Consider the following 14,116-nt stretch of genomic DNA (forward strand, 5'->3'; position numbering starts at 1 on the left):
CCAGAGATAAAAACGGACTTTCCACACTGCTTTAAAAAGTTAAAAAGACGGTTAAAATCTGATTTTGTCAGCTCAGACTGCCGAAGAGCTGTGTCATTTGTTCCGACATGGACTATCACTCTTGTGATGGAGGACGGGAGCGATAGCATCAGGTCCTGGAGTTTTTTTAAAATGTCAGCCGTGGTGGCACCGGGGAAGCAGTGAGTGGTAGCGTTAAAGAAACGGATGTTTCTGGTTATGGAGTCACCAATTATTAGTGTGGTTGGGGAGAAAAGAGGACGAGGAGATGCCGGTTGTGGGGATCCAGAGCAGGACTGAGCAGAATCTGCTTCAACACTGCGTGCGGACTGAGGATGGAGTGTGTGAGCTGCCGAGTGTTGTGTTGGAGTAGCAGTAACAGACCTGAGAGAAGGGCTACCCGACGGTGCCGGGTAGAGACGGCCTCCGGAGCGTCTGAGCACAGCCTCCTTCAGGATCCTACGTCGGGACGCGGAGGTTTTTGACCGGGATGACGGCCGCCGATCAGGCCCGGCGACAGACCGGCGGCCCAGAGCAGGAGATGTAGCCGGTGGAGGAGATGCAACAGTGTCGGCAGGCACTGTGCGCCGAAAGAGATCCGTATCAGGGAGACTCGAAGCCGCAGGTGCATCTGCTGGTTGGACTAGAGTGTCGTCAGACAGGGCTGCATAGCGGTTGGAGAGGCCGATGTGCGGAGGAGAGGCAGCCCCATCCGAGCCTCTCTTAAAGCCATGTACCACAACTTCAACCCAGGTTGACTGATGCTTTGGAGCCGAGCAGGATGAAAGCCTGGGAAGGCTAGAGGGGTCCCAAAACAAGGTGTCCTGGATGTTAGCGGTTGCGCTAAGAGAAACAATCTGTTTGGCTTGTACTGAAGCCACATCCATAAAGCCAGTCAGCAGGTATACCCAGTTCACCCAGTGTTGGCAGTATAAGTGCAGTTAGCTCACCTCCGATGGCTCGCTTTTAAACACAGGGGGTTAGCTTAGGGACCATCAATAAATTACTATTGTTAAAACAGTGTTACGGGAAAATCATAATTTATTTCAATAGCTTCAATGTCATGTGATCCAAGGACACCAAACCAATGCTGTATGCTGCAACTGTATAACTTCACTGTGCAAACCCACGGACTCCAAACCAATGCCAAATTGTATAACTGCAAATGAGACACACCTCTTTATTAGATTTGAGTAGTTTTTTTATTTTTATATTAATATTTATTAATAATTTATGTAGCTAACTTCAATAATATTAGGAAATTGTTGTACTAGTTCACTGCATAACTTTTGAAAGCATCTGTTAAAAAATATTCTGCAAAAAAACTAACAAGAAATGTTAATTACAAATGAGAAAGATTTATTTGCACAATAAAAAACATGCAATGTAAATATAGAAGAAACAAAGTGCATTGTCTAGAAAATATTACAGCATTATATTTCATGATATTTTATATTTTGAATTGTCACCTTCTCCCTGAATTATGCGTTTCCCTTTATATAAATAATAAAAGTGTATTTTCTCTGAGCCCTAAATATTCCCACCACTTTTTAACACAAAGCACCCTTGGAGAGTACTATCAGCAAAATATATTTAAAGAAACGTTAAATTACGTATTGAAAATCAGTCTCTCATCAGCGGCCTGTTATCAGTGCCATAACATTTTAATTACTTTTGTCCTAACATGCAACATTTGTATTGAGCAGCTAGACAACGTTGAGCTCCATTAAGCCCATTTTACATCCTGTTGGATAGTTAAACAATGCATCTCATTTCATAAGCTTATTGTAAGTTCTTAACCTGCAAAGTATCTATTGTGACTTCATATAAAATTAAGCCCTAAATTATACAGACCCATGCCAAATTTTGATTCATAGTGAATTTTAATTTTACCAATAGGTTTCATCTGGATGGAAATACCTTAAACAAGTGACAAAGACAGTACGATATTGTGTTAGAGGTTATTAATGATAAATCTCAACTTTTTTTTTTTTTTTAATTTGTACTAAAAATGTCATGTCCAAAATTATTCATACCCCTGGATATTGTTGCAAATTTTTGAGAAAACGCAAGCCCAACGAGGATGGGATCCTCAAACAACTTCAGGAGCTTGACGGACTGGGGACAGAGGTGCAACTGTTGGTTTACAGGGAAAAATGTTTTCCCAGCTTCACGTGCTGCTTCCTGTCAGACAGGAAGTCGGTAATCCACCTGCAGGTGGAGTCAGGCACGCTCAGCTGGGAGAGCAGCAGAGCTGAAATCCACAAACAGGATCCTGCGGTGGGTTCATAAAGAGTCCAGCAGCTGGAGGATGTAGTGAAGGGCCATGTTTACTGCATCGTCCACAGAGCTGTTGGCTCTGCAGAACAACTGCACTTGAGGTGGGACAACACGTCGCTCAAAAGACTTCATCAACACAGAGGTATATTGATCCTCAGGTGTGTTCAAGTATCTGATTGGAGTAAAACTTTTACCACAAGTGCTGCAATTATGTAGGTCTGGACCCGAACACCCAATATTCGATTTTTGGGTACGCATTAAATTTTTGAATTTGGGATTTAAATATTGAGATTTTTTTCACACACCATCACAGGCAAAACAAAATGAAGCCCTCGGCTGTGTGGGAGCACTTTAAACTGAGCGATGACAACGGCAGTGTGGCAGTTATGTGTTTAATATTTTTACCTTTGCTGAATTTCATCACAGATAAAAACAATCAAATAGCCTGCATTTTAAAATTCATAAGTAAACTGAAGGCTACAACAAACGACAACATAGCGAACCAGTTTCAATAATTATATGAGGCCGATTTTAGAAGAACATTTAGTCGCTGTAATGAAAAAACAACAAAGCGAATTGTTGTGTATATATATATATATATATATATATACATATATATACTGCTTGCTCAGCCTCACACTCCACCACTCTTGCCCGACTCTATATCCAATCCCTTCAACCCTGCAATAAATATTCCTCTTTTATCTAACTCCAGTCTCCTCCCTCTCTTAGTCCTGCACTTGAGTCTGCTAGCCTAGCTGTAACAAAGTTAAAAACAAAGTCTTGGTAATAATAACTTGCTGTTTTAGTTAGCCTACGCTATGAGAATAAAGAAATGGAGCACTCTCTCTTTTTCTATCCCTGTCTCTCTCACACACAGCAGACAATGACTTACACACTCGCCGTTATCTCTCCATAATCAAGTTTCTCCTTCACTCATGTAATTTCCAGAACTTTTTCTGCTGTTCTGCTTCTGAAATACACAGCTCTAGCTCGTGAAATGACAGCTTGCTTATCAACAGACGTTGATAACAGACTGACCAATACCGGCAAAGCTTTTATTCTTCGCTGGTAATCACTATCAAAGCTTCACAGCTCAAAAAATAACCTCTAGAACTGAATCGTCTCCTACAAGATTACTTGTCTGTATGCTGCCTTCTGTGCCGTGTCATATCAGACGCATCAAAACATCTTTTTGTGCAAAGCTACAGCTTCTCACCTGTGTTCTTTTATTACGTGGTTTTTCAATTGACCACTAACTCTCAAAGCTTTCCCACGTTTCATAAGAATACAGCTTCTCACCTGTGTGGGTTCTTATATGTTTTTTAAATGCTGAAGTGTCACTGAATTTTGTCCTGCAGTCTCACAAAGCTACAGCTTTTCACTTGTATGGGTTCTAATGTGGACTTTCAAGTAACCCCTCCGGCTAAAAGATTTAGCACATGTTTCACAAGAGTACGGCTTCTCTCCTGTGTGGGTTCTCGTATGTTGTTTAAATCTTGAAGAGTCACTGAATCTTTTACCACAGGTCTTGCAGAGGTATGGCCTTTCACCTGTGTGGGTTCTCATATGAAGTTGCAAGTGATTGCTGGTTCTGAAATCTTTTCCACATGTTTCACAAGAATATGGCTTCTCACCTGTATGGCATTTCACATGTGTACTTAATGCTGAAGAGTAACCAAAGCTTTTCCCGCAGATCTTGCAAAGGTACGGCTTCTCACCTGTGTGGGTTCTAATATGTCTTTTAAGTGTTGAAGTGACACAGAATCTCTTCCCACAGGTTGAGCAAGAAAACGGCTTCTCACCTGTGTGGGTTCTCATATGGAGTTGCAAGTGATTTCTGATTCTGAAAACTTTCCCACATGTTTTGCAAGAATACGGCTTCTCACCTGTGTGGGTTCTCAGATGGGCTATCAAGCTACTCCCCTGGCTGAAAGATTTTCCACATGTTTCACAAGAATACGGCTTCTCACCTGTGTGGGTTCTCAGGTGACTCTGAAATAGTGACTTGAACTTAAACTCTTTTCCACATGTGTCACATGTGAAAGCGTTTTTACCTGTGTGAGGATCATGGTGAACCTCTGACATGGTAGACTTGTGTACATTGTTTCTGGGGCTTCTGCTGTTGTGATCTTGATTCTTTTGTTTGGGCTCTACATCTCTAGTTGATCCTGAGTCTTCATGCTCACCTCCTTTTTGATCTGGGCTCTCAGCTACATGACAGTTGTGAGAGAGGAGCTGGTGGTCACTTTTCAGTTCTGCTTCACTGTGGTCACTTTCCTCATAAGTAGGAGTCAACATAAAGGTGTCAGTCTCCTGCTTCACTACAAGCTGCTCTCCCTCCTGACTGGTACAGAGTTCCTCCTGTTCCTCTTTAACCTGTGGAGGCTGTGGGCCCTCCTGGTCCAGACCGGGGATCCTCTCCTGAATCCAGAGCTGCTGGTCAGCCAGAACCTCCTCCTCCTTACAGACATGTTGCTGTGGGAGCTCTGGAGGGACAGAGAACAAAAGGAACAGGCTAATGTTAGAACTGTGATGGCAAAGAAAGAAATGCAGACACGTGAGGAAATGAGTCCAAGTATATTTCACTGTTCATGTGGTATTTCCACATTATGCAATATATAATATTGTGCATTTATTCATGTAAAAGAGTTACGTTTAATGAGCGCATTGTTTGGTGCAATATAGTTGGTAATATAGTTTAACCTAGGTAATTATTGTGCGTGCAGTTTTGTTACTGTTAGCACTATAATTTTAATAAATTAATTTTTATTGTGGTTTTCATTGTAATAGAGCAATCTGTTTCGCCTTTCTACCAGCAGGTGGCAATATTGAATGCCTGGTTTGTGTCTATAGGTGCGTTCGAGATGACCGCGGCTGACTTTCGCCAACTTGATGATGACTGCAGGGGCGGGGTATAAAAACGGCACCGTCAAGTCGGACACATTCTACCTGCAGCAGCTTACTGTGAGCTGAGATCAATGATTGATCTCGTGGCATTTGCAAAGAAAAATACCGCGAGACCAGGCAAAAGTGTGGTTCCAACTTCGTGCAGTCGGGAAAAAGCAACTGTGGCCGCCGGACTCGGCGCCTGCAGCTGCGAGGTTTTAATGTCATGTGACATGGTGACGTTTTGCAGGGTCTGAGAGAGTTGGACACAATTTTTAACCAGTATGCCTTGTTTTAACTCCGGCATGCATCACGTTAAGTCAGACGAACCTTTTGTTAACTGTTTTAAATCCAGGATACTGATACAGATGTATTTATTGTTCTTAATTTCATTTGGTTTTTTGTTTATTAAGGCGTTACTTGCAACCTAGTTATCTTCATTCACCCTCAGCCCAGCATTAAACCTGCATTCCCTTCTGTTCCAACCTGGATCTAACACCGCTGTCAGCTTCTTAGCAGCTCAGATAACAAACTCACATCAGAAATGTCATAATATAGTAAGGTGCGTAGCGAGTGTTTAATTGTCCGAGCGTCAGATGGTGACGGTGAAGGAGACGTTTCTTTTTGGATTTTAATGTTCAAATAAAATGTACCTCAGAAGGGAGGAGGTTTCTCATGCTGCCTATTTTTTATATTAATTCTACAGATAAATGTCAGAAGCTGTGAGATGAAGACACAAAAGGCCAACATGAACAGTCGTATCTATAATGATTCTGAGGTCATATTAACAGGGTTTTAGGGGGTGATGCCCAAAACATGCTGCGCCATCACTGTAAAATCACTGTGGCGCAACAGAACCAACCAAATTACTTTCTCCAGATCTAATGGTTGTAGTTCCTCCAGTAGACTTTGGCTGTTGGTTATTTATTATCTGCTCTAGCTTTTCCAACTATTTGTTCAGAGATATGGTGAAAATAATGGTCCAAGATGATGTGAAATTACATATTAACATAGGAACATAAAATTTTTTGGGGGGAGCACCCACAAACCAACACCAAAACATTCATCTGAAGCACACATTAAACTGGGAAAACACTGCAGTTTTAAGCTCTTATAAAAAGGTGCATCGCATGCTCATGGACACAAGAACAATGTTGCTGAGACATGTTGTGTTGGGGTTTTATATTCAGACAAACAATTTGCTTCAAGGTCTCTAAAGACCCAGACGGATGCTTTGACTGGAGAGTGGGCTGACCAGGGACTCCTGGGCCATTTGTTCGCCCCTGTCTGTGACCATCCTTGGCCTTAAAAACCTGTTACGTGTCCATAAATTTAAATGTAGTCAAAATTGTCACACAGCGATGAGCATCCTACAGTATTTTAAAAGGAAGAGGACAAAGGTCACAGGAGTACTAGCAGATCAAACTGAGGAAGACGAGCTTGTAAGTTGTATGGATAGCTACTAGACATTCTAAAACTCACGTAGTAAAAGACTTTCTTAGGCCAATGACATGTCAGAGTTTGCACTGAAGACAGTTCTGTGTTCACAAACGTGTTGCAGGGAGAGTCGGGGCCAAGTGAAACACAGGAAATTTCACAGACAGCTCACAAGTGTAACATTAGGACAATTAAATACATTTGTACTGTGGCTAGCTACATTAACTGACAGATTATATGCAATAGCATGGTTTTTATGGTAGTTAGTCAGTGGAGTTTTGTTCTAGTTCTATTATACTCCGTCTTTCTGACTTTGCACCTGAGTCTTCATAATCTACCCTCTCCATCTTCTGTCACTGCAAATACCCTCTTTGAGCCACACTAATAAGTACATTCTGTTTGCAAAAGTCATTAGAAATGAGCATTTAAGTGCTTTATTAAAAAAACCAAGAATAAAATCGGGGGGCCAAGCCCCCAAACCCCACTTGCCCTTCAGTGCCCCCCCCCTCCCCTCCCAGGTTCAAAGTCGCTCCTACACACCCCTGCTGCCACCGAAAATACCACTGGTAGCTGCCAATGCCACTATTTGATTTTGAGCATTAACACTTAATTTCCAGCATTCTGGAGAAATCTTCTGCACCAATTTATGGTCTTTGTTTATATAAAGGGGAAACAAAATTCATGTGGCAGGTGACAATTCAAATATTGAAATATTACAGAATACAATGCAGAAATCAGTACCTTTTTTTTAAGCTTAAGTTACTTTTTTGGGCAATGCACATTTGTCCCTTCTATATATACACACACACACACACACACACACACCATGCATTGCAAGCTTTCTTTTTTGCAAATAAACCTTTCTCAAGGTTTGTTATTTAACATTTCAGAACATTTTTAGCAACTGTTTTCAAAAAAGTGACGGGACATGTCCTCAGCTTCCCCAGAGTAAATGACACCTACGATCGGGAGGGATTTGGGGTTCAGTATCTTGCCCAAGGACACTTAGACATGCAGATTGACGGAGCCAAGGATCGAACCACTGACGATCATATAAGTGGACGTACAATTTCCACCACAGATGTCAGTAACCCTTAAATGTTCAAACTGATTTCCTGCAAAGATGCGTAGGTTTTATATAGAACTATAAAATTTTACTTGATGTAGATGGATTTTAAGCCCTTTGAACTTTAAACAAATAAAATATTCAGAGATGTTTCATAAAGAGACATTTAGCAAAACCAACAACAATCACGTCAATCCATTCATTTAACAGTGCACTCACTGTGAAAGTAAATCGTTGCCTCCATTTTGGAAGTTACAATTGTTTCATGGAAATAATGTCACTAATAGAAATATAATACAGTCATATGAAGGGAAACTTAGATCTCATATCATGGAAAACATTTTACATTCGATTGAGAGATGTGGCGACTGCAAAAGTGCATTTCATTCACGGGTGAACCTTTGTATATTGATCCTCAGGTGTTTTCAAGCATGTGACTTGATCCTTGCGTGTTTCACAAAAATATGGCTTCTCACCTGTGTGAATTCTCAGGTGTTTCTGAAATATTGACTCTGGGCCCTCCTGGTCCAGACCGGGGATCCTCTCCTGAATCCAGAGCTGCTGGTCAGCCAGAACCTCCTCCTCCTTACAGACATGTTGCTGTGGGAGCTCTGGAGGGACAGAGAACAAAAGGAACAGGCTAACGTTAGAACTGTGATGGGAAAGAAAGAAAATGTAGACACGTGAGGAAATGAGTACCAGTAACGTTATACAGTATATGTAACACTTTGTGTTTAATATACTGGCCCCCTCTTCTGTGTAACTTATAACACAATAAAGCGTTACTCACCTATCCTGTGTAACTTTACTTCGGGTTTCCAAACGATATCCAGCAGTCTGCGCTGACGATCGATCTCTTTCTCGTACTCGACGATAGTGTTTTTAAAAACTCTGAATATTTCTTCAGCAGCAGCAGTTAGTCGCTCGTTGACAAACTCTCTCAAACTCTCAACTGAAGACATTGTTGCTGAACTACAAATAAATAATTAGCGGTGCTCCGACTACAACAACTCCTTCCAGCAGATTCAGTAAGCCGGCACGTGTATTATTTACTTCCGCCGGATGTTACACTGTCACTGTCAAATTCCAATACCACTCTCATAGACGTTATATTACTAGACGAAGTCACCCCCCTGATTCGAATGGAGAGGAGTGAAGCCAGTTTTGGACCAATAAAATACTACTACAAGGCTGCTTCCTGTTGGCACCAGCGTCTACTGCGTATGATCGCGCAGCATAACCGTGGTTTAATGACGTAGAGCAACGGCAGAAACACCGTAATTCTGGTAGCTGCGCCAACTAAAAGTTTCATGGCTCAGTGTGTTTGTCTGACTCGTATCGTCACTGATTAATCAGCCCACCTACGAGGCTCACCTGCCAAACACCAACGCAGCGTCACTGATCGCCGAATAGTTTTTTTAGATTGCTTTTTTTTCAATCTTTGAATCTTTATTTCATCTCTTAACAGACATTTTATAAGCAAGACAAAAATGTATAACATAACAAAATATAACATGACATAACTATAACTAAAGAACAAAGGGGTATAATGTGACAAACAACAAAGGCATGCAGATATTTAAATCTTTACATATTTTAACTGTTTTGACTGCTTTTCATTCTTTAAACCAAAATAAATTATTAATGTAATGTAATGACAGATGGTTTCAGCTTCACCACTGCAAAACACACACTTTTCCACAACATCTTTCATGAACCTTGAGATAACCTGGTTCACAGGATAAATCAAATTTTAAATGAAACTTCTCTAATTTTGTTGGTGACACAATATTGCTTGTTAAAATTCCAAACTGACTTCCATTTAATATTTTCTATTTCCTGGAGTTTTTTTAGATTGCTGAGAGTTTATAAGCAATACAGTTACATCTCTCAAGAGCGACGGGGTGTCACAGGGTTTTGACGTCATTTTTGGGCCTACATGGATCCCTCCATGCAGGTTTTGGTCGGCTTCACTGTCCGATCTCTAGCTTACCCCTTTGACAACTCTATATGGCATACTTAAACAGAGAATAATCACAAATACAAAATAGTGTTGAGACAGTATTGAAGTTATAGCAAGACTAACTAAGAAATAAGGAGGATGTGAGTGTCCTATTCCAGGAGCATAAATAAGTTCAACAAAGACAAAAGAATCTGGGCATTTTGGTTCGTCATGTAATGCAAAGACATTACGAAAAGCTTGAGTTCATTCATCCAACCATTTATATAGGGCTTAACCTTTTGCACCTGTGGATAAAGTGCTTACCTAACATAATCAAATTATTAATCAGAAAATCCAATTTATTGTCCTTCTAGAGTACTCCAGCTATGATCGACATCCCATTTAGAAGGTGCAATAATATACCTTTAGTTTTTTTCCTTGCCTCTTCCTCACTGAATTCTTGAAGAACATATTTTCTTTTCAGCAGATTAGGATGGTATTGTGTTGATAAACATTTCTCAAAAACATAGTTTGTACATTTGATAAAAAGGCTTCATTTCTAATTTAATATTTGAGTGCACCAAAAGCTGCTGAATCATTGTTTTAAGGGGAACTGGAATGGCCTTTATCACTTTATAGTATTCTGATTGGGCATGTCCATCAAATGGGAAACCGCCCAGATTCCCTTTTCCATCCAAGTTCCCATAAACAGCGATTTGTTACTAGACAGAATATATCTGTTGTTCCACAGGTGTGTATTATGAGGTGTAAAGTTTTGTTTGTATATTAAATACCTATACAGGAGAACTTGTTGGTAGAAGTCAGATAGTTTCACAGGCAGCTTGTATAAATCATAGTCACGTTGCATCCATCCATCCATCCATCGTCAACCGCTTATCCTGCGTACAGGGTCGCGGGGGGCAGTCACATTGTAATAAAATAAAATTGATTCCTCCCATGTGTCATTTACACTGGGACTGACATGTCCCCACCACTTTTTGAAAGCATTTGAGCATTTGCTGAATGTTTTCTGAAAATTTGCAAGAAATGTTAAATAACAAATAAAAATTCTATGAGAAAGGTTTACTTGCGCAATAGGAAAACAAGAAATTCTCTGTAAATATTGCAGAAACACGTGTATTGTCCAAAAAAAGTAACTTAAGCTAAAAAAAAAGTTGCTGATTACTGCATTATATTCGAATTGTTAGCGGCCACATGAATTTTGTGTTTCCTTTCAAATAAATAAAGATATTCCCACCATAAATTGGTGCAGAAAATTTCTCTAGAATGCAGAATATTAAGAGTTTAATGCTCTCCCCAAGACCCCCCAAATCGAATTGCATATTTCATCAATGAATATTTCTTCTAAAAAGCATTGGAGTATCTTGTTGTCTTGTTCTCGTGACTCAAATACTGTGCACTCTCACGTCTCGTGTTTTTCAACACACCCTGAATATGAGCCCTTAAATGTCTCCACGACTTTCCAACACAAAGTGACGCCCTTGCCTCCCATTTTGTTAAAAAATTGCATCAGGGATAGTATACCAAATTGAATCTTTGTGCAGAATAAAGGAATTAAGCCATTTCAATTTCAGGACCTTGTTTATAACAGAAAAGTCTATGGCATTCAGACCGCCTTCCTCGACACTCTTAATTAGTCAGCTCTCCTTATGTAGTGACATTTATTTCTCCTGATAAAGCTGAAATTCATAGTTTATGATTCTAGACATCTTTTCTGAGATTTCTAATGTAAAAGTGGGGTAGATGTCTCTTGATAAGACCCTTCCAAATATGGATGTCTCTTTGTATTCAAGAGTTCAAAATAGTTTTACATTTATTAATAGTTTTATAAATGTTTTATTTCTCTCTTATTTCTTTAGACCTGGTGACAGTGATGCCTGATGCATGATCTGACTTTAGCTTTCACTTTGATATTAAACATTGGGTGTGCTGATTGATCATGTTAGGCCAATATTTCACATTTGTCAAAGTTAAGTTTCATGCCTGCTGCCTTAGAGAACTGGTTAATGGATTCTAGTCCTTTGGATATTTGTCTTTCATTTCTTTAAATAATGCAGTGTCATCCATGAATTGACTAATTACAATGTGCTTTCAAAAAATGTTTAACCTTGTGTTCCATTGATCTATAATCAAAATGGAAAGTAATTCAGCAACCATTATACATTTTAAAGGGGAGCTGCTGCAACTTTGTCTAATGCCCCTACTGACTGAGAATCTCGAACAGGTACAATGTTCTAACGTAACTATAATTAATCAAATCTAGAAACAATCTTATGATGTGGATAGATCTTCCCCCGAGAAAGCCAGATTGTGTTTAATTTTCTTTATCTGGGATCCTACAAAAGAAGCACAGGTAACACTTTGTAGCAACTACACACTATGAAGCATTAGTTAAGTATCAGTAAATACGGAATTCATCATTTGTAAAGTATTGTTCATACATTAATACACATTAGTAAGTCATTTATTAACATTATACATGTTGTATTCTTTATTAATAAACTCATCTATAATGTGCTTAATTGTTTTTCCATACTTTATACATGATCGGTTCAGTTTTTAATTAGTGTGTGCTTTTAAGAGCAGCGGGTAGGTTAATTAGAGTGCTTTTGAGAAAAGCAATTTTTTTTGTCCAAAATGTTTGTAAGAATATGGCTTCTCACCTGGTGGACTTGAATTTAAAAGCTTTTCCGTTTGAAGGACTTTTTAACACGTTACAGTGAATCTTGAACACAGTAAGGTTATGTTCTTTTTAGTGTGACTATTGATTTTGTGATGACTTTTCTGTGGTTTGGATCTGTGTCTCCATGCTATTATTTTATTGAACATTAACAGGCAATCAAATCATCTTTCAAGTCATTTATCAAGAAAAATGTGACTTTTATTCACTTTCAATTACATTTTATTCATTTATATAGATCCAATTCATAACAAAAGTTATGTCATTGCACTTTTCATATAAAGCAGGTCTAGACCGTACACTTTGTAGTATCATCAGAATCAGATTTATTGCCAAGTTGCTGTTACACATGCAAGGTATTTGTTCTGGCAACTAGGTACCCATAAACAATAAATAACCAGAGATGGGTCCAATGAGGGTCATGCTATCCACAACCTTCAGAAGCTTGACTGACTAGTGACCCGAGGTGCAGCAGTTGGTGTACAGGGAGAAGGGCAGAGGGGAAAGAATGCAGCCTTCAGGTGAAACGGTGCTGATGGTCTTGGAGCAAGAGAGAGAGTTTACTGCATCGTCCGCAGACCTGTTGGCTCTGTAGAAAAACTGAAGGGGCTCCAGAAGTGGGTCTGTGGTGGACTTGAGGTGGGACAACACATGGTGCTCAAAAGACAGAGGTATATTGATCCTCAGGTGTGTTCAGGTATTTGATTTGAGTAAAACGTTTACTACAAGTGCTGCAATTACCTTCACTTCTGTGAGTTCTTGTGTGTTTTGACCACAATCTCTAGAACTGAATCCTCTCCCACAAGATAACTTGTCTGTATGCCTTCTGTGCCGAGTCGAATCAAATGTGTCAACACATCTTTTTGTTGTGCAAAGCTACAGCTTCTCACCTGTGTGGGTTCTCATGTGGAGTTTCAAGTGACCCATTCGGCTAAAAGATTTCCGACATGTTTTGCAAGAATACGGCTTCTCACCTGTGTGGGTTCTCATATGTTTATTTAATGCTGAAATGTCACGGAATCCTTTCCCGCAGGTCTTGCAAAGGTACGGCTTCTCACCTGTGTGGGTTCTTATATGCACATTCAAGCTACCCCTCTGGCTAAAAGATTTCCCACATATTTTGCAAGAATACAGCTTCTCACCTGTGTGGGTTCTCATGTGGACTATCAGTGCAGCTCTCCATCTGAAACAATTACCACATGTTTCACAAGAATACAGCTTCTCACCTGTGTGGACTGTTGCATGCGTTCTGAATACCGAAGGGTCACCGAATCTTTTCCCACAGGTCTTGCAAAGGTACGGCTTCTCACCTGTGTGGGTTCTCATGTGGACATTCAAGTTACCCCTCTGGCTAAAAGATTTCCCACATGTTTTGCAAGAGTACAGCTTCTCACCTGTGTGGGTTCTTGTATGGCGTATCAATAAACTGCTAGTTCTGAAGTATTTCCCACATGTTTCACAAGAATACGGCTTCTCGCTTGTGTGAATTCTCAGGTGTCTCTGAAATTTTGACTTGTGCTGAAAACCTTTTCCACATGTGTCACATGTGAAAGAGTTTTTACCTGTGTGAGGATCATGGTGAACCTCTGACATGGTAGACTTGTGTACATTGTTTCTGGGGCTTCTGCTGTTGTGATCTTGATTCTTTTGTTTTGGCTCTGCATCTCTAGTTGATCCTGAGTCTTCATGCTCGCCTCCTTTCTGATCTTGGCTCTCAGCTACATGACAGTTGTGAGAGAGGAGCTGGTGGTCACTTTTCAGTTCTGCTTCACTGTGGTCACTT

General features: G+C 40.1%; 3 protein-coding genes across 5 annotated transcripts in view; all 3 read right to left on the minus strand.

Annotated features, from left to right (window-relative positions):
- The window catches only part of LOC123969246 (zinc finger protein 239-like), a 32,480-nt gene extending 23,689 nt beyond the window's left edge, over positions 1-8,791 (minus strand). Inside the window, exon 1 of the mRNA XM_046046456.1 lies at positions 8,481-8,791. Coding sequence (XP_045902412.1) covers positions 8,481-8,652 — 172 coding nt within the window. The 5' untranslated portion in view covers positions 8,653-8,791. The remainder of the gene's footprint in view (positions 1-8,480) is intronic.
- The window catches only part of LOC123969209 (zinc finger protein 2 homolog), a 118,983-nt gene that overhangs the window by 42,302 nt on the left and 62,565 nt on the right, over positions 1-14,116 (minus strand). For all 3 annotated transcript variants that reach the window (XM_046046389.1, XM_046046397.1, XM_046046381.1), the window contains one exon: positions 4,356-4,677. In XM_046046389.1, the coding sequence (XP_045902345.1) occupies positions 4,356-4,677 (322 nt within the window). The remainder of the gene's footprint in view (positions 1-4,355; positions 4,678-14,116) is intronic.
- Positions 12,636-14,116, minus strand: part of LOC123969255 (zinc finger protein 664-like) — a 21,803-nt gene continuing 20,322 nt past the window's right edge. Inside the window, exon 3 of the mRNA XM_046046487.1 lies at positions 12,636-14,039. Coding sequence (XP_045902443.1) covers positions 13,210-14,039 — 830 coding nt within the window. The 3' untranslated portion in view covers positions 12,636-13,209. The remainder of the gene's footprint in view (positions 14,040-14,116) is intronic.

Source organism: Micropterus dolomieu, linkage group LG01, assembly GCF_021292245.1.
Source record: "Micropterus dolomieu isolate WLL.071019.BEF.003 ecotype Adirondacks linkage group LG01, ASM2129224v1, whole genome shotgun sequence".
Taxonomy (NCBI): Eukaryota; Metazoa; Chordata; class Actinopteri; order Centrarchiformes; family Centrarchidae; genus Micropterus; species Micropterus dolomieu.